This window comes from Antechinus flavipes, chromosome 5, assembly GCF_016432865.1.
Source record: "Antechinus flavipes isolate AdamAnt ecotype Samford, QLD, Australia chromosome 5, AdamAnt_v2, whole genome shotgun sequence".
Classification (NCBI taxonomy): Eukaryota; Metazoa; Chordata; class Mammalia; order Dasyuromorphia; family Dasyuridae; genus Antechinus; species Antechinus flavipes.
This window is the reverse complement of record NC_067402.1, coordinates 156,179,220-156,201,455: the sequence shown is the minus strand read 5'-3', so window position 1 is coordinate 156,201,455 and position 22,236 is coordinate 156,179,220. Positions and strand designations below refer to the sequence as shown.

At 31.3% G+C, this 22,236-nt stretch overlaps 1 protein-coding gene across 1 annotated transcript in view; it reads left to right on the top strand.

Annotated features, from left to right (window-relative positions):
* SEMA3A (semaphorin 3A) overlaps positions 1–22,236 on the top strand; it is a 288,274-nt gene that overhangs the window by 112,210 nt on the left and 153,828 nt on the right. Inside the window, exon 4 of the mRNA XM_051963284.1 lies at positions 3,687–3,806. Coding sequence (XP_051819244.1) covers positions 3,687–3,806 — 120 coding nt within the window. The remainder of the gene's footprint in view (positions 1–3,686; positions 3,807–22,236) is intronic.

Sequence of the window (22,236 nt, the reverse complement as noted above, 5' to 3'; positions counted from 1 at the left end):
CAAATAGAGGCACTGAAAAATTGTAAGGGTGTAACCCATAACAACAGAATACTAAAATAATCCACAAACCCTTAACATTGTTGTTAAAAATGAAGGAGAGGAATCAACTAAAAATTTCATAACTGTAACCATGAATACTTATTTCAACTTCTTAAGCATAGTGGTAAAATTTATGCCACCTGTCATATATATATATCAGAATCTAATCCCTCCATTTCCCAATTTCTTTATCTTACCCCAGGGTTGCAAGTGAACTAAAAACTTGGGGGCTTTAAACGAATTTGGTTTAATTTATTTAATTTTTACTTTTGTTATGAAATTAGGTACATTTCAGATCAATCTAAAAATAAAGTAAATGGAAACCCTTCCTTTTTTAAAATTAATAGTTCCATTGTATTTCATATTAAGATTTATTAAATTGACAAAATGCAGCCTATTTTGATAGTAGCACGTACTATGTAAACTATGTGCGATATTAAATTCACAATCACTAGATTGTGTGACTTACAAGATATTCTTTATATATCTTCCCCTCCAACATCTACACACAGAGGGAATGAATAGCATAGAAATTTGTATATAGGAAGTGATTTTTTGGTTGTTGTTGTTAATATGAGAAAATGAGATAAGAACTGGGCCTGTGTTTTCATTGGAACTCTGGGGTGAGGAATCTGTTTCTGCTATTGCAGGTTGGAGCCTTTTCTGCTGTCTAGAACCTTGGTTAAATGATTTAGGGTAATGTGACAAGTATATATTAGAAGTAGAACTTGAACCCAGGATTTTGTGGCTATGAAGTTGGTTCTCTACTTCTTACATCAAACTCTCATAGTAAGTCCTCAGTCAATCTGGAATTTGTAAATTTATAGCAATTAGCAAATATGAGGCAGATAGATAGATGCCTCATAGTGAATGCCAGGCCTGGAATCATGAAGATGTGAGTGCAAAATTGATCTCACACATTTACTAGTGGTATGTCCATGGGAATTCCTTAACTACTACTGCCTCTGTTTCCTCAACTGCAAAATGGATATTATGATAATCAGACCCACCTCCCAAGGTTATTTCAAGAGTAAAATAAGATAATGTTTGCAAAGTGCGTATCATAATGTCTGGCACATAATAGGAGCTATATAAAATTAGTCATTATAATAATTAATTAAATGAATATTTCAGATTATCTTTATTCAAGTTAATGGGAACAATTGCCTACATATGTGATTTGAAAGATTCCATGTAGATTTATACATATCTATCCTTTGCTAATGTCTCTGATTTTACCATGAATTATTTACTTATTTGTGATAATCATATGAATCTAAATCTTTAGTCTAATAATCTAGTCAGAATTGTTTTTCAAATACAAATAATACTGTGAAAATAGCACAATAACATACAATATGCTCAGTATTAGCATATATAGAATACGCTTTTCCTTCATTAATAAGATATTCTAATTTTCTCAATCTCCTCTAGGTTCTGATCACAGGACATTTTTAGGACATCCAAGGGGATCAAATGAGGAGGAAAGAAAATAACAACCCTTAAAAAAATTGTCTATATAATAATTATATGTGAAGATCAGTCTGTTCATCATGAAACAAACACAGTCCTTTCAAATTAAAGTTTCTTAAGGGAATTAAGATATTAATTCTTGAATTCAATTTAATATTTCATAATATCTGACTAGACCAAAAAATTTTTTTAAATGAATTTAAAGATCTGTCTTAAAACAATTTTTAAATAATTAACTATCTCTCTGGTTAACTCTTGAAAGCAACAAGGATTTGTTTTGAGTAGAATATGATGTCATAAAACTTTGGACGTAAAGATATAACTTATCTTTGGAAGCACATTTGCAAAGGACACCTTATAATTACCCCTAGAAAAATTAGATTTTCAAAGACAACAATGCAAATATATTCAGTTCAGATTGATTTGTGAATTTTTAAATTCATTTTTGGCTTCCTGATTCTCATTTCCTGAAGGTAATAGAGGTAAGGCCAAATTTTTCAGGTGCAAAAATAGAATGCATATGTATTCATAAAGTTCAGGTAGAAAGTTATACCAAAAAAAAAATCTCAATCATTAAGCTTTTCTCATTACAGGATGAATGTAATGATGATTGTGTATATGACTTTTTTGAGAATACAAGTAGGATAAAACATTTCTTCCCTAATATTGGCCAATTTTAGTTGTATTGCATTCTAACTTTTACCTTTATTATTATACTTACCTATTTGTTTTTCCTACTTCTCTTTGTCCAGTGACATAAACTAAGTCTGGTTGGGAAATATTTGGAAAAATAAAAAATGATTTTTAGCTAAAGTTTTATGGTCCCAAAGATGAATACCCAATTGGATAACTTTTAAAAGGCATGTTATGTGTTCAATAACATAACTCATAACACATTGTATCTTATATGTAACTAATTTTTAAAATTTGTATTATGTGGGCAGTGGACCATAACAGCTTATTGAAGTTATTATGGTAGTTGGTTTTTATAGTGCCAATATAGATTTATTTGTTAAAATATAAGAAATTGCTTTTTTCCTGCTATGGATTACTGTACCAATAAAAATAAGTTTTTAATATTTTTAGGTTTCTCCTCTAGTGTTTCTTCAACTAAGGAGAGCATTTTTATTTGTATGATGGAAAACATTTTCTATTGTGGAATTTATCTCAGTGTATATTAAAAAGTTTTGATTGAATAGCTCCCTCACCCCTTACATTACCATCCACCATCTCTGGAGACATTTCCTTAAAGATCTTCACAGTATAAAAAATCCCAACACTAAAATCTTTGATTAAAAAAAAAAATCTTCTTTGAAAATGAGGTAATATTTGGAGGAGGGGAAGGAACTATGTATTTAAAAAAAAAATCACACTGCGCCTAATACAGTACAACCTACTTAAATATACCTCAATTGAATAAATTTCTAGTGATGAGTAATAATACATTCCTATTTTTATTTTTATGTAAGATTTATATTTTCTTTATACTTTTTAAAGTTTAAGAATTGTCATCAAAACTTCCCTTTTAACATGTCTACTTTATTTTCAGTATAGGAAATGAATTTTTTCATTAGTAATGAAATTCTTGGGGAAGCCAGTTGAAATTCTTGATTATCAGTTATCACTTTCTTCCATTCCTTTTCAAATAAACCAGAAGTAAATTTAAACTAAAATAACTGAAAACATCAGTTTTGATAGTATGATTTAAAAAAAAAGTCATTGGTCTCTAGGGATGTTTAGATGAGGTTTTTAGGGTGATATCCATTCAAAGTCAGTCCTATTTCAAACTCATGTCCTCTAAGCAACTTTAAATAGAAAATGAAATACATAGGACCTTGCTTTCCTTATACTCAAAGGGGAGAAATTAAGTACCCAGGACAAGGGAGGGCACAACTTGGCAAAGAAAAAGGGTTAGAAATTGGAGGAGTAACTTTCTTTTGTGTTGAACGAAGTGCGCATTTTGAAGTTATGCATCCTTGCATGCAGAACAATTAGCCCTTGGGTTAAAATAGTCATGGGCTGCTGAATAATAAACAAGCCTTAGAAATGTTGTGAAAAGGCCTCAAATGAAAAAAATCTGTTCCTCCTCTTAGCATACTCGACATACTAGAGGATACATTAGTCAAACTAAATTCACTGTTTTATTTTATTATATTATTTTTTTTTTCTTACAGAAAGAATGTGCTAATTTCATCAAGGTGCTTAAGGCTTATAACCAAACTCACTTGTATGCCTGTGGAACAGGGGCTTTTCATCCAATTTGCACCTACATTGAAATTGGACGCCATCCTGAGGTAAAGCTGTTTAAAAAAAAAAATCTTGTCCATGACCCTTTCCTATTTAAATGAATTCTTGTTAATTATTGCAGCTCATTTAGTTTCCAAATTGTTGCTCTGGGTGATCTGCTTCTAATTGAGATGTTGATATTATTTCTGATTTGTGAATGCTAATCAAATGAAGCCATCATCTACCAATAGCTCAAGAACAGAAGGGAACAAAGAAAACTAACATTTGTTTTTACCCCAGATTACTAAATCACTTTTCTTTTGTTTTGGTGGCAGATGCCAACAGGCTCTTTGTGTACTATGGTCTCCTTTGTCTTTTATTGTGTCAGCCTCCCCCTTTAGTTCCTTCCTCAGACAGTGCTAGTGTCTACCACCACAGCTGTTTTCTTCTGTTTAGGGATTAAGACTAGATGCTACCCATGCACATATATTATACATGCTTCTCAGGAATCCTGTTTTACCTCAATAACTTATGGATCTATTTGTTTTGTTTTCTGGTTTAGATAAGTAGTGATTTTTATGCATTTTTAAAATTTTATTTAATAATAACTTTATATTGACAGAATCCATGCCAGGGTAATTTTTTTACAGCATTATCCCTTGCACTCATTTCTGTTCCGATTTTTCCCCTTCCTCCCTCCACCCCCTCCCCTAGATGGCAAGCGGTCCTATATATGTTAGATATGTTACAGTATATCCTAGATACAATATATGTTTGCAGAACTGAACAGTTCTCTTGTTTATGCATTTATTTAATCTTCCAATTGTAAGAAAAGAAACGTGGAAAAAATGAATAGGACGCCCGATATATAATCAGAAAGATGCCAATTCAAATTCCTCTTCAGCCATTCATGCACCTTTAAACATAAACCATTCAAATTAGTTCCAAGTCTCTGAAAATGTTTGTATAAGAATCTCAGTGATTCAGTCAATACCAATTTTATTTTAGACTCATGGGCTTTTTACAATGGGCCACTTTGTAGAGAAGAGTGAAATAGAGTATTTGGTTTTCATTGAAACAGGGGGGCAGCAGAGAGAACTCAAGTGGCAATTACAAGGACAATTATGTTGGCAGAGAAATAAGGCTGGACATTATCTTTCCTTCATATTGAAGAAGTGCTCCTGAGCAAGACAGTGTATTAATAGTATTGATTATAGAGTAGAAAAAATCAAGTTCAAATCTGGGATTCAGAGATTTATTCCTACATCTGTTAACTTGAGTTTCCTCATCTTTAAGTCTGAGATAGTAATAGTATCTACATATCAGTGTTGTGAGGATCAAATGATATATTTATAAAGTACTTTGCAAACATTATTGATGAAATTCTAGTTGTTATTATTGTTGTGATTGTTTTTGTGATCATTGTTATTATATCAATTAATTCATTGTATATCATTCCCTTATCTGTGAAATCAAGTAGCTGATCCTTTTAATAATGCTATCTCTTCTTCCATGCTACATTTCACTCTTTTACAAATCTAGTATATTTGATTTCTAAATATTTACTTTTTATGTTATTTTTCAAGTGGTAATTAAATGAAAAAAAATTAACTAGAATTCAGGGTAAAATTAAAATTGACCATTATTGAGAGTATCATCTGATCAGAAGGGAATGTGGGTGATTATGAAAGTAATTTACCAATAAGTATTTAACATTCTACTTCCTTTTTTCAAAATGCCCTCTATCAGTTGTTGGCCTGATATCCAAAAATAAGTAGAGGTGTTCCCTTTTTGTGTCTGTTAATGCCCTTATCCAATAACTTTTTTTCCAAACTAGAGGCAGATATTTATTTTGTTGTTTTTGTTATTCTTGTTGTTGTTTTATAATTTCCAACTCAAATTTCCAAACTAAAAACAAACTTTTGAGACAATGTAACATAGTAGCACCTGTCCTCAATGGTCCAAGTACATGACTTTGAGTTCTTTCTTTGATGCTTCAGTCTGGGAGATCTATCCTGAGCAAGCCATTTAAACTTTCAATGCTCTGATACAGTAGTGATAGAAAGCTTCAGTTATGTAGACATCTGTTGAAGATCTCTCTGCCAAGAAGCAGAATTGCTAATAACTCTTTGGCTTCTCTAAATGATAATTTCATCCTTCAAAAACTGAAAGCCTATATGGGAAATTCTACTCTGTATCAGATTCTCTCTAATAGAGAGAAACTAGTTGCTAGGGTGCAAATGATAGAAACACTGGAAGGGAGGGTGGGCATGAACAACTTCCTCCTAGAGTTTGTGAGAGAAGAAAAAAATTGGAGGCAGAGTTAGACGTATGCATTAGATTTGGGGAAACCAAAATTGAAACGTAGAATCCTATGGAATAAAATACTTCAAGGGAAGTGCCCTAGAAGGGATGGGATACTCCCCTAAATGAAATTCTGAAAGACACAATGGTTAGATTAGTGGCTAATATTTCCTCTCATTTTCATTCTCTTTCTCACTCATTCTCTCAGCATCTTTAGAACTCCTTTGATGTACAGAAAAAATTTTTAATTTTTTTGAATGACTAATATGGTTTATTTGGGCAATAGGATGTAATGAATAAATCCAATGAATATAGTTTACAGGACATATATGCATATAAACACATACATTATCATTCCACTCATAAGGTTCAGAAAAAGTTTTAGATGAAGAATTGAATATATACAATAGTTTTATTGATCCATTGTTAAATCATGTGAGTGTCTATAGTGTGTCATTGTCCTAAAAATCTTAGTGCAATTTTAAGCTTTACACACACACGTACATATACATACATATATATGTTAAAACATACATGTGATTATATACAGATATGTTTTATAGATAGATTATAGTTATATACACACATACATATAGGTTAAGACATATACATGAAAGTGTAGAAGAAAAATTATATATACATATAATTTCTATATTTTCATATATTTGTCTTAACCAGTAGTAAATTATATAAATGTTCAGTTCTTTCTTGTACATTAAAATGTTTATAATTATTAAGTTCACAATTTTTAAAAAAAATAGCTTAAAAAAAAGAAAATGTTGCTCAGGGCAGTTTCTTGAAGACCAAGTTTCAGAGCAAGTGACTTGTTTGGCTAGAGAGAATTTCCTCTACTAGTGAAATCCCAGGTATAGTTAAAACAACAATTAATTACTAAAACACATTTAAATATTGTTAGCTTTTTGGTAAATCATACCTCTAGACAAATTTGTTATTTTTATCTTTAAATTAATACCCATACCTTTTTTGGTTTTAAGCACTAAAGTAAGTAGGCTTTATTTTTTTCAGGCTTGAAGGCTGTTTTTTCCTATTTGATTCACATTGGCAATGATGATTTCATATTTAGCCTGCAATGCTTTTTCAATTAAAGAATTTAAAAATAATTTAAATCATTCTCCATTGTTGACTTCCCTGAGTTAATGCACAACTATATGGTTCTAGAGAGGAGTGAATAATCACATTTCCAAAGAAGGTAGATTCAAATTAAAACTCTCTTAATAACCATTTTGAAACTTGTACGTCAATATATTAAAACGGAAAGAGCATAGAACTCTGAATTCTAAAGTAATACTTTTGGTCACCCAATTTTATTCCTTTCAGCCTCAGTGTTCTCACTTATAAAGTAGGTCTAGAAAAGTACTTTCTAAAACAAACTATAGAGATTAACAATATATAAATTCCCTATCTTGCCCTTATTAGCCTCAGTGAGTAGCACTCCATTGTTTATAAAAAGAAGGAAGTTATTTTATTGATTAACAATTATTGTAGTTTAAATTTATATAGACTATTACAAAGGTCTTAATGTGTTTCAGGCTATTAAATTTACAAGTTCACTAAAACTTTGGGGACATTGAATAGCTTTTAAGGTCTTCCTCACCACACTGTGAATTAGATGCTAATATACCGATTTTGCATATAAGGAAACTGAGACATGATAGGTTAACATGATAGATTAAGTCAGTCACACAGTAAATATATAAGGCAGTATCCTAATTCCATTGTCCTTATTCAAAGTCCTCTACTCTCTACACTGGGAAAGCTCATAGTTTTAGGAAGTATGGATTTTTTAAAAATAAGTGATTTGTGTACTGATAAAAATTTGAGGTCCAAGATGAGTTGGGAAAAATTACATCATCTCTACTATCTTTTCCATTATATATATTCAATTCTAAATTTTTTAGTTACTCCCCAGTGATAAGACTTTAATTGGTTGATTAAAAGCTGCAGGGATCTCTGAGTGAGCATACTCTTAAGTTTTACAAACTTTAATTCCTCTGTTGATGATATTTTAATCTTAGGTCTCTAATTAATGACTGTTTAAGTCATTAAAGCCAATAATGCCAGAATGTCTCTATTCTTTTCTGGTAATCCATTCCATTAAGACATGAAATTTTTCTTTGATTCCCAAGCCTGTTTAGAGAAAAAATGGACACTTTTTTGGGGGGGAAACATAGGCTTCCTTTTTCCCAAATGACTCTGCTTCTACGTCCATGCACACTGTCAGCACAGTAAATACTAAAAGGATTATGGAGCTTAAAATACAGTGGTTTTTACATACAAATGCAACACAACTAAGATTAGCAGGAAAAGATAACTGGAAAAAATATTTATAGCAAAGTTTCATGGTTAAAGGTCTAATTTCTAAGATATGTAAAGAACTATTTCAAATTTATTAGAATAAAAAGCATCGCCCAGTTGACAAATGATATCAGGATATGAATATGTCATTCTCAAGGATAGAAATTTAAATTATCTATAACTATTGAAAAAAAAATCTGCAAATCACTAATAATAAGAAATGTGTAAATGAAGCAACTCCAAGGTTTTACCCCACATTCATCAGAATGGCAAAATTACCAAAAAAGGAAAATGGCAAATATCATAAAGGCTACATGACTATCATGGAAATGTGTTTTGCTTGATTATATTTATATGATATAAGGACTGGTTTTTCCTTCTTTCCTCCCTTCCATCTTTTTTTTACTTCTTTGACTCTTTCTTTCTACATTTATAAAATAGTTATATGAAAAAGAATTGATCAGGTTCCTTCCCTTCATTCTTGAAAATATTTCTAGTAAAATCATACTTGTCAACCCACAAACCTATCATCTTAAATATAGATATTTGTTATCTTATATCTGTAATAATCTCTTCTGGTTTCCTTGCCACCAACCTCTGATCATCTTATCCATCTATCCTAGAATAATCTTCCCCAAATTTTTCTCTAATATACTTATGTCCCAATTCTACAATTAACATTTTCCCTTTGTTGCTAACTGCTTCAAATCCAAACTCTTTTAGTTTATTCTTAAAGTTGGTCATTGTCAAATTCCTACCCTCTGGAGATTAATATGGTACCTAACAGTGCTTGATAAATAAAAACCAATTAATTGGACTGTGAAGACTTAGTACCCTGAATACCTTAGAATCAGCCAGAGTCAGGATAAGCAAAAGTCCTTGGTCTTTATTCTTGGTCTTTAGGGGTAGAAGTGAATTGGATGGACGCAGGATCTCCAAGACTTCCTTTTTCCTCCTCTACTGCCAAAGTCACCCTGGCTTGTCTTTCTCCACCCTCTAATACTTCCCACAATTCTCTTTATACACCAACAGATTGAACCAGCACAGAATAGTGGGAAGGGCCATTTTCCAAGCATATGCTAATAGAGTATTGTCCAATTGGTAATTAGCCTTAAGTGCTTGGTTGTCTGACCTTAGTGCATCATCTCAGAGTTTCAGACCTTTACACTGGATCTTCAGGAAAGAACCCTTATAGGGCAAGTGGGTTGGTCCAAATCTTCATCCCAGAAAATAAATAGGATGTTGTGCAAAGTCAAAGCAAAGGTCAGAAAGTAATGAAATCAAAAACTATCTGTGTGTGTGTGTGTGTGTGTGTGTGTGCAAATGTATTGTGTATTGAAGTATGTATTGAATTGTGTATTGAATTAAAATTATCAGAAGACGAAAAAAACAATTCAGATCTTTGGTCTAAAACTAAATTAACTTACTCTTGAGGCAGCCTGGCATAATGGACAGAGAGTTAAGCTTAGAAAATTTGGATTCAAGTTCTCCACTTAAAACACTGATTGTGTGATTCTAGGGAAATCACTTAATCTCTCAGCATACTACTATCCTTTATAATGTATACATATATATATATAATATTATATATTAATATATTATATCATATTGTTTATATATTATATTAAATATCATATAATATATATTATTTATAATATATGATATATTGTGTTATTTATATATAATTTATATAATATTTATATTGTATAATTATATATTAAAAAGGACAGTAGTATTTGATGAGATGGAGTTTGACTCATACAACCTTTCTACAATTTAACATTCTGTATCAATAGTCCTAAACCTAAATATTTTTCTTACTCCTAGAAACAATAACTGAAGGTTATAAACACTTGCTTCATCTAATTAAATTCTTGGCTTATTGACTATTTATAATAGTTGCCTGCCTAATAATGTAGACATTTTGTCTATCTGCACATCATCATCTAAATAATTTGCATTTTTCCTTATTCTTTTTAATTATGTGTGGCTAAACCAATCTCTTTTCTGACAGGGATTTTTATAAAAATATTTATGATATGTTGGGTCTTGATATTTTCCATTCAGTTATGCCAGGGGTTTCCAAACTTCCCAGTTTACAGTGCCCTTAATGTCACAGTAATTTTGTTTTCTTGGCACCCCTAGGCCAAAAGAAATATCCAAACAGTTCTATTTAATAAATAGTCTCAAATAACTTAATAAGTATTTATATCCTAACTACTTAATAGTCATTTAAAAAATAATACCTATACAGCATAAGAAAAAAACATTTTTATTTCATTCTTAAACAACATAATTACTTGCTAAAGGGATATTTGTACTGTTGGGAATTGTACACTTTTTGAACCTTGCAATCAAATTGATTGCCTCCATCCTTACTTTCTCTTTCACTTTGATTTTTACATGATACTTTTTTTTTTAAATCACAGCACATAGATATGTTGTCACTAATGAGAAAGTTTGAGAAGTTATTGGAGTAGCCAAAAATTCAAGAAAATATAAAAACATATTTCAAGCATTTAAAAATGTCACTAATAGGGATATGTAGCAAGATTATCATGGTGCACAATTTGGGAACTGTGAATTTCCCAATTCTATTTAATTTGAAAACTATTTAAATTGAAAACAAAGAAAAGGAAGAACAAAGCATGGAGAAAAATTAAAGAGGAAACACAGTATGTTTTATATGTTTTATAATACTTCAGGGCATAGCATTTCTTATGAATTTGGAGTAGAATCATTAACTTAAAGCTGAAAAACACAACAAAGATTCCAATTTCTTCATAATAAAGTGAAGGCCCAAATGATTCAAGTGCCATGCATAATTTCATAATGGCAGACTAGGCATTTAAACACAAGTACTTTGATTCCAAATATTACCCTTTCCATGGTACTATATGTTGCCTTGATTTTACAAGATGTTTTTTAGCATTGCAAGTTTTCTAGTGTATAATATTATGTGTTTTATGCTATTTTCCCCTTTAACTAAAATACTTGAAGGATGTTTCTTTCTCTTTTTTTTTTTCTTCTTGTTGAAGATTTCCTTCAAGATTCTTTAGTTATGAGATATATAGCATTTTTACACAGAGTGCTTGTGGCTATTTTTATTATTCCATTAGAAAGCAGAACTCATGTTCCTTTTTATTATTATTGTTATGATTTTTAGGAGTATTTTGAATATGTAAAACAGAAGTCTCTGGTCTCCCTCAACATTCTTTGTTCTAGTGGAAATAATCTCTCTTGATCATCTGTACCTATTTTATGTTGTGTTGTGAGCATCTCTAAAGCTCAATTATTAAAGAATCACCTTGTGGATTTGACATTCAGAATGGCAAATGGCCACAAAAATAAAGACATTATTGTTGAAGTGAATAAGGGTACTGTTCATCATTCAAGAATAGCTTTGCATCTTGTAGGGAAAATTAACAGACCCTTTGAGTAATGACTTAACAGTCTGGACATGATTTCCTCCTATAAAAATGTCTTTTAATTTTTTAAACATACCTCATCTTAATGATCTAGGACATGGTATGGGTACACTTATTTTGTTTTGCCTTTTTTTTTTTTTAACAAACATTGTTATACTTTTTTTAAATTTTAAAATCTATTCTTGGCATTAGAGATTCTCTCCTGACCACACACAGTATGTCATTGCTTTCAGCATTAAATAGATTTTTAGTTTCCTGAGATGCATTTGGGAATTGGTAGACATATTAATTAAATCCAGCACTGTTAAGATGGGTGTCAATCAATTCTTGGGTATCTGCCAAGAGTATTTGAATATATATTATAGCTAGCTAGCGATGAGGTCATTTGCTTCATATGAGTGAATATTTATCATAAAACTCTTGCAAACTTAATGGAAGAAAATAATTTACAGAAAAGATGATTCAGGGCTAAAGTTACAGAAAAGCTTGGTTTTGAGTTTAAGCTCCCAGCTTTCTGCCATTCAGATGGCAAGTATATTCATCCTTTAGAGGCTAAATAATCCCAAATGGCTTATGGTATAAGACATCCCCCCCTCAAATTTACATCTGTTAAAAAAAATAGTCTTTAGTAAAGCATGAGTTTTTGAAGGAAGTCTCTGGATATTTTCTCAGATTCCAAGTGGGCTTCTTCTGTGTAAAGGGCCGGAAATCTGAAGCAAGGACAGACACAGATGAAAGCTATAAAACATTAGTACTGTAAATTCCATCATAATGTCATGTTCAAGCCATGGTAGACTAGTGAAATATTAGAATATATGTACTGAGACTCACTGGGTTATCTCTGTGGCCACATTTCCAAATAACAAAAATGACATAGATTGTTGTTTTGATTCTTCCTTTCAATTTCTTGCACATGGTAGGTATTTAATATTCAATAAATTAATGTTCTTGAATAAAAATCTAAAAATTGAATCTCTAGACAAACTTTGCACAGCAACTACCTTCAAAGTTAAATGTTCCCCTACCCATATTTGTTAAGGATGCTCAAGCTGTAGCTAAGTGTATGTGATTAGGTTGATGGGATTTTATGCCCTGTATATATACATATATATATATGGTAGAAAACTGTTCCTTTTGAAGTGTCCGTGTGTGTGTGTGTGTGTGTGTGTGTGTGTGTGTGTGTGTGTGTGTAACACGTTGAGATGGATGAAAATGATTTCTCCTTCTGAATTTGCTTTCAGAATATTCCTCTACCCATTCATATATTTACTGAAATCTTTCTCATCTTTCAAAAATCAGCTCAGGTGTCACCATTCTATGATTTTTTTTTCTCTGTTCTAGTCAAAGTGAAAATCTGTATTCAAATTTTTCCTCAATGCTTTATGATTTCTTTAATGTGGGTACTTCCCACTTAGGAGGTGACAACCTCTCTCTAGTGCCTTAACATATGTTTATCCTCTCTCTCTGTCATTAGATCATAAGTTTCTTGAAAACAAGGACCTAGTCTTCATTTTAGAATCCCTAGTTCAGCATAATTTTTTTGCATATATTGCTCCCTTACTATTTATTTCATTGAATTGTATAATTTAGAGAAGTAGGACAGTATCTAAAGAGAGAAATTAACACTTTACCTGGCCATTAGTTTTTAAAATTGGAACCTTTCTCTCACATCTACAAATATCTTCATATTTTCATAATTGTTTATTTTATCATCTTAATTGATGCATATGTGTATATGTATATATACATATTATTAGTATATGATATATGGAAACATTGCTGATTTAATACACACACACACACACATATATGTATATTACTTATCAGCTCTATAGTTTATGTTAGAAATATTTATATGAACCTAATTCCTCACTTGAGAAATGAGAAAACTGAGGAGCAGAATATTAAGAAGGTATTCCATTGTCCGTTGAAAACCATATTCAATTCTTGTTTCACCCAACTTCTTCTCTAATCCCCTCAAAGTTTCCAGAGTTTCGAGGGTGAAAGCTAAAGAAAAATCATAAAGGAGGAAATGTTTAGGTACCTTTCCACTTCTTACATTAATGTGCTTTGTTCTCCTTGTACAGGTTCCTTTATGATTGCCCTAGCTGCTCAGAACTCCATCTAGAACCACTTTTCCTCACCTATACCCGATTCTATAGAAGTTGATCTCACCTTTAATAAATATCAACATTTAGAATATATATGTACAAATATATATTTAGAATATATACAATATAGAATAGAATACAATTTAGAATAGAATAAATAGAATATATACAAAGTAAATGTATATAATATATAGTATTTACAAAGTAAAGATAAAGATAGATATCACTTAAGAGTTCAAAGATTTGAAAGGGAAATTATGCATTTCCCCACCTCTTATAAGAAGAAATATTTCAGTCCAGCATTTTATTTTTGACTTGTTTGTCCTGTATAGTTGAAATACAAACACCATAATTAAGAGATTAACATGCTTCCCCCTCCGCCCCCTCTTTGGTTACTGTGAAAAGTTTTGTTTTGTTTTCTCATGATGTTTTGCAACTCCTAGTTCCTGTAAGAATCAATAATAAGTCTGAGAGATAAAAATAGTGACTTTTGGTGGTTTTTTTCCCCCTAGTATGTACACACACATACACACACACACACACACACACACACACACATTAAATTTTACCAGATGTTGTTCTTTTATCACCAGCAAAATGATCAGTTACTTGTGACAAGAAATCTTTTTGACATAACAAATAAATTTACTTAAATATGTGGTGCTTTCAGTCATATAAAATGATAACAACAACTCCAGTCTTTTAAAATTAATTTCTCTACCTTTAAAATTTTTAGGAAAATGTCCCAGCTGTGTATCTTTGGGCAAGGCCTACCATTTTTAGTCTTGGTTTACTAATTCTTCACTATATTTTACTTCATTCTAGCCAAACTGCTCTATTATGCACTGAGAACTTGATCTCCTGGCTCAACTTAGTTGCACAATCTTAATTTTCTTCAAGCTTAGCTAAAAACCTTCTCCCTTTTTGATAAATGTCCTTGTCTTTTTTTATCAAGTTATATCACTTGCTTAATTGTTTCAGTTCTACTTGACTTTGAGACTCCATTTGGAGTTTTCTTGACAAAAATACAGGAGGACTTTGTTATTTCCATCTCCAGCTCATTTTACAGATGAAGAAAGTAAGACAAACAGGGTTAGGAAACTTGCCCAGGGTCACACTGCTACCAGATGTCTGAGACCATAACTCAGGAATTTTTAGTTTTATTTTTAATCTTTGTCCTCTCATGATATAATATAGATAGTCTTGTACCTATAGTGGCAGATTAGTGGCAATTCCAGGAATTGAATTCAGCAACATCTATTAAGCTGGAGATATTATTCTCTCCCTCACTTATGCCATAGAGCTATTGTGAAAAATAAATCAGATGATGAATATGAGTGTACAAACTTACGTAAATGATAGGTATCTCTTATTTAAGATATGAGATATAATTTCATCACTCACCCCCACACAATATATACACTTGTACTGTACCTTTTCCCCTTTTATTTGTATGCCTCCTTTCTCTACTTGTTTTTTTTTTCCTCTGTCGCCTGCCTCACTTTTTAATTCTTTTTCTTTTTTTTTCTTTTCTTTTTTTTTTTTTAAAGAGAGTAATGATGAAGAGTATATAAACCTCAAACAAGAATAGGGTTCTTTGGAAGTTCACAGAGTAGGGACATTTTGGCTTAAATCAAAACATATTCTCCTTCTAGTATATCTATTTTGTGTGAATAACAGAAAAAAAGTAAAACATCTAAACTCAAGAATCTTTTGTTTCTATTTCTGATACCCTGAATCCCCCTCAAATTTCTTACCTTTCCCCCACTCCCTGAAACCTCCTTTTCAGCATTTAAAAATAGAGAATGCAAGAAAATTTAAGGGACTGAAAAATCAAAGCTAGAAATTGAAAGACTTTAAGAAAATTGCTTTGTGTATGAATATATATTAGTGTATGTATGTGTCTATGTGTGTCTATAAAATGTGTGTATATGTGGCAATCTGAGGCAGTTTCCTCACCTCAGAATTCCCTTTAATCGATTAAATCACTGGTCCAGACCTTATTTAACTTATCCTATCTATCTCTGAAAGACTTTAGGAGCATAATACCTAATGCTCATATCTACATATTTATTTAATAAAGGGATTAAGTGCTGGATTTAGATTCAGAAAGTCCTGTATACAAATCTGCCTCAAAAAATTACCAGTTGTGTGATACATTTGAAATACAGATGACATTTCATCTGTAAATGAGGGAAATAATAACATCTTCCTCGTAAGGTTGGTGTAAGAATCAAATTAAGTGTTTAATACATACATATATATATATGTGTATATATATGTATCTTATAAATAAGTATATATAATAAATGTGACAAATATATTTGATATGTGTATTATTTCACATACCTAAAAGCTCTATAGAATTTTTTAAAATATTGTTATTTTAAAATATTTATATATTTAAAAATATTACATTGTAGAAAGTATACCTAATTCTGAAAATTAAATTGTTTAGATGCCAGAATCCTAAAGGGATGTACAAATGTGAGGAATTGGTGGCCTTTGAGAAGTAATAGAAAAACTAGGAGTGGCACCAAAAGACTGAAAATGGAAAAAATAAATCTTTTAATTTTCAAAATAGAGAGAATGGAATCCCCAAAATTATATATTTCATGTAAAATTACTAAACAAATTATTTGATAAACTTTGTAAGTATTTGCTAAAAAGGAGTTTGTAATGGCAATAAGCTAGAATAGATATGTGGAGAACAAACTAAACTAATTCTTTTTTTTTCCAGTTACTTAATAAATATTTAAATACAAGAATTTTTATTTAAAGGAGAAAATGCACCCTTGCAGATAATATACTGGAATCAGGAAGAATTGGAATTAAAGCTTGCCATTGCTATTTACTGCTGATCTGAAGGTAGAGATATCATGAAATCCTTTTTTTGCCTCATGGAAATCCCTAAAATTTATCTACTAAGTAGTAATTGGGTTTTTATCTGAGTTGGTAAAGGGATTTTCTAATTGATGAAATCAAAGAAATTGAATAAACAAATTGGTTTCTATGGCTAGATTTGGAATCAAGCATTTGGATTCAAATTTCACCTCTAATAATTATTAGCTGTATGGCCATGGACAAATATCTTTCCTTCTTTCAGTGTCAGGTGGTTTGATAAGAGGGTAAATTAGAGATGGTTGTAATGTTCCTAAGGAAGAAATTCCCAAAGCAACAGAAACACAGATTCTGGATGTATTTATGTAAGTGAACTGGTATAACTGAGAAAACACACTCATACACACATACATATATTAAATGGAGAAAGTTCTCTAGATTATAATAAAATTGAATGGATTCATAGCCACTTAATGTGTTAAAAGATTATTTGATTAAAAGATACATTTAAATCTGGAAGAAACCCAGTGGCATCCTACCAACTTCTGTCATTGGTCCTGTCCTATTCACATTTTTGTCAGCAACTTGGATGAAGGCATAGAAGGCAAATTCATATGTATTGTATAAAATTTGAAGGAATGCTTAATGACTTGGATGATGGAACTATCATTTTTGTTTAAATCAGCAGGCTAGAATATTTTAGCAAATTGACAGGATGAATTTTAATTAGAAAAATAAGTTTTTATTTCAGCAAACCATTACCTAGCATTACATTTAATTGAATTCAACCTGCTGGTTCCTTATGATCTTCAAGACTCACAAAACACCCTGTCAATATGTTTTATTGTGTTTTATTGAGTTTGTAAGATCTGTTCACATGGATGCACTATTTTTGACCTATGAATGAATACGGTCATTTAGGAATTTAATGTTATACACAAAATATTACTCAACATTTTGTGTGGGACAGATGCAGGCCCTCTTTCCCAGACTAATTAATCACAGACGGCTTCAGGTACAAAGAAAAAGCATTTATTTAGTCCCTGCAGGGAGAGGCCCAGCACTCCCAGGAGGTATCCCAAGTCCCACCAAGTATTCGTGGACCTGACAAGCCAGAAACTTGTCAGGAGTTAAATAGCAAAAGACCCAAACCTTTTCATTGGATAGACTAAAAGGAAGTAACTATCATTGACCAATGGTCACCAATGTTGTCTGCTTCCTGTGGGTCACGAAACTTCTTATGACTTTCTGTCATTGACTTAAGGTCTGACCTTTAGAGATCATGTGACTTCCTACAATCCTGGGTCCAATGCCTGATCTTCTGGTTCTGCAGACATCTGGGAATAGGAATCATGTGACTTAGGCCTATGGTCTGACTCACTCTATTTCCTAGACTTTTTGAGAAATCTCCACCGGATCCTATTCAAGTACCACTGCTAGGCCTATAGCCAAAAGGGATGAAAGTAAGAGGAAGAGGTTCTTTATGTACAAAAATATTTATAGTAACTTTTGTTTTTGTGATAAGGGAAAAAAAACAAACAAACAAAAAACTTTGTAATCTAAAGAATGGTCCATCAATTGAGAAATGATTAAATAAAGTGTAGAATATTAATATGAAATGTGGTAGAGGACTATTGTATAGTAGGAAATGAGGAAATAGATTATTTCAAAAAAATAAGAGATATGTATGAACAAATTCAGGATGAAGTAAACAGGACCAGAAAAACAATTTATATTATAAAGATGATCAATTGTGACAACTTTTCTAAATTGATAGAGAATGATTTATAGCAACTCTATAAAAATTAAGTTTTCAAAGTTGCAAAAACTTTGATCAATGCAATAATTTTTTGTGATTCAAAAGGACATATATTCTCTATTATAGAGAGGTGATGGTATGCACACACATATTCATATATAAATAGTTTCTCGAAGGTTATGAAAGGCACTTTTTAAAATGTTGTCTTCTTAGTCCACAGATACATTATCACTTAAGATTCCCTATCTGTGTTAACTAATTAACTATTCTTCATTGAGCTCTTTTAACATTCTTTTTTTTTTTTTTTTTTTTTTTTGCTGAGGCAATTAGGGTTAAGTCATTTGCCCAAGATCACACAGTTAGGAAGTGTTAAGTGTTTGAGATCTGATTTTGAACTCAGGTCCTCATTCAGGTCTTCCTGACTTCAAGGCTGGTGCTCTATCCACTGAGGTACCTAGCTGCTTCCTCTTTTAACATTCTTGATCTTAATTTTAAAAGGTGTGTGTGTGTGTGTGTGTGTGTGTGTGTGTGTGTGTGAGTGAAATAAGAGAGACACAGAGAGAAAGAGACAGAGACAGACAGGGAGGGATAGAAAGAAAAGGAGGATAAAAGGGAGGGAAAGAAATATTCATTTCTCCTGTTCTTTCCCATTGCTTAATGTGAAAAAAACAGAAATTATGTATATATTCATATATATATATATACATACATACATCCAATGATACAACTGTGAGTGAAATAAAATTCTCTGAAAAAAAATCTGATTATATAAAACTAAAGTGGTCAAATCATTATGTAATGATTAGGTAACTATTATTTAGAACACAGATGATAAGTTAAAGATGGTTGCAATTTTGCACAGCTTTATTTCCCCACTCTTGAGTCCACAAATAGCTTGGATTTATGGTTTCATTAGAACCTTAAGCTATTATGTGTGTGTCTATGTCACATAAATTATTATTTAGTCTGTCCCTATGTTTACAAATATTACTTATTTTTCTTATTCTTTGGAAAACTCAGAAAATTTGCCAATGCAAAATAATGACTTGGTAAAATTACCAAAAATTATGAATGTTAGCCTACAAAAATGAATTTTATATAGTTAATGAATTTTGGATTAAATTAATTTTATCTTATCTTATAAATCGATTCAGCAGATAGGCTAAACCAGGTTGAGGGTAACCGACAGGTCTTAAACCTGTTAGTGAGTTAGAGGGATATCTACTCCAAGCATATTGAAGACTTTCTTATATAGAATAGGTGGATGAGAAAAATTTGTTCCAACAGTCACAAAGGTGGCTAAAGTGGGTGCTGTGGTTGCTCTAAGCAAGCTTAGAGCTTCGTCAGGCAATAAAAACACCAAATTTATCCATTGCATTTTGGGCACCAGTAATCTTGACTGTTGCATAGCCACTGGACTTTGATGACTTAGGAGAGTGAGATGGATGACTTTACACAACTCTGTCTCATTTAAATCTAGTTCAATCTAGTCAGAAAATCCCATGATGTCACTGATCCTCTTTGAAAGCAATGGATGAACAATACCACTCATGCTGATAAAATCATCATCAACATAAGTAGCTATGTGGTGTGGTGGATAAAATTCTGGCTTGGATTCCAGGAGACATGAATACAAATCTTGTTAAGTGTTTGACCCTTGGGCAAAAGCTCAGTAAGCCTCAGTGTTCTCATCTTTAAAACAGAGTTGATTATAATAGCACCTATTTTCCATGGTTGTTAGGACAAAATGGATAACATTTGTAAAAAGCATTTTGTTAACTTTAAAACAATATATACATATTAGTTTTTATTACAATCACAAATATTATTATTATGCTATGTGGTTATCATAAATTATTTTTTTCTATACTCAAATAGTACCAACATTTTCCATTAAGTTTAGAAAAATATTGAATTACAAAAAAAACTTTCTACATTAGCTCTACAATATTATATTCTTGATTCTTTGAAATTGCTTTGAATGCTGTATTCCTATAAGTATATATTCATAAATCAGGAAGAGTTAATTTTTTTTTGTCATGTGCCCTTTTGGTAGTCTCATCAAGCTTTTAAAAATCTGAGAATAATATTTTTAATTGCATAAAACATAATACATAGGATGACAAGCTTCTTAATAGCAAAGTTAAGAGATTGTCCCTGAATAGATATCTAACTATGTTAGTATGTAACTAGTAACTCCTTTCACAAATAAGTCTGCAGTTTACAAAACTGAAATACACAATGATCAGAAAAAGGAAGAATTATAATATGTAAGATGTCCTGGGGGGTGCTTACAGCAGCTGGTATGTACTAATGGCTGAACTTTTTTTTTTTTTTTTACCCATTTAATTCCCTGACTTAATTCAAGGAAAGTTCAAAAATGCATTTGACTTCATTTCCCTCCATCCTTATAGAGTCAATGTGGTTGCTACTTCTTGGCAATGAGAAGTATTTTCCTAAATATTCCAAAAAGCAATAGGTAACAGAAATTGGGCATGAGTCCAGTTCTCCTTATTCAGAATGAGGATTTGTGAGCAAGGCAGTAATAGGGCAGAAATGATGGATCTGCATTGGATAGTTTATAAATATAAAAGGCAACATTTGAATATTCGTAACCCTTCAAATCAAAGTCATTTTAGTCAGTGCTTTTCAAAATATACTTAAATTACTCCACAAAATTGGATGCTGTGAGGGCTGAAAGCATATAATTCACTTATGATTTATCAAGAACATATTTTAAAATGATAGAATCTTTATTCTAGGTATATTGGTTATAATTATATCTACCATATATAATAAGGATATTTCCACTTGTTAAAAAAATGGTTAAAATTGAACATCTTTGACAAAGATGTGCATTTCATTCAAATTTAATTATCTAGTTATACACTTTTACAAATTGCAGCTGGGACAAATATATTTGGAAAAATGTATTTATGCCAAGGGTCATGCTTTAATCATTGCCTACAAAATTGAACATCATAGGCTTTCAGCTGTCATTTAGCACATTAAATTCTATCTTTGCATATTTCACTATTATACTTTAGTAATTTGGAATCTATTTATGTGTAAGTGACAGAAATAAAAGTCAGTAATTATGTCTGAGTACGACTTTGAAATTCATAATTTGTACATCTACATACAGGAAATGAAATCAAGTTTTGAATTGTCAGAAATCAAAACAGAGCATCTGGCTAGTTTCCATTTTTATTTTATTTTTATTTTCCAGTCTGTCATTTTAATTTAATTGTGGATATTTGGTCATTAGAAGCAGCCTTAAGAATTACCGAATGGGTCAGAAGAAAAACGTAATACTATCTCAGATCAATTTCCAGTTTTGCCACTGATCCATTCTGTGACAGTTACTGCCACTGAAGCGACATTAAGCAGGTTACCCCAGCTTTTCTTGCTTCAGAATTTTTGTGATAAAACTACCAATCACATGAAAACTACATATATGTATAGATGTATGTGTGTATATTCAAGACATGAGGTTAGTGATGGAACATATGAAAATTTTCTGTTTCAACATTTTTTTTTAAACCAGGGATTATTACAGTATAGTAAAGAGACTTAAAGTCTGCTCCTTTGTGATTGAATGAACTAAGAAATCCATTTCAGTTTTCAGTGTAGTTGAGGTTACAATTCAAGAATCAGGATCCATTTAGGAATATTTAAAATTGTTTAACATTTCATTTTTTGTTACATAAGATATTTGGCTTACATTAAGTAATGATTG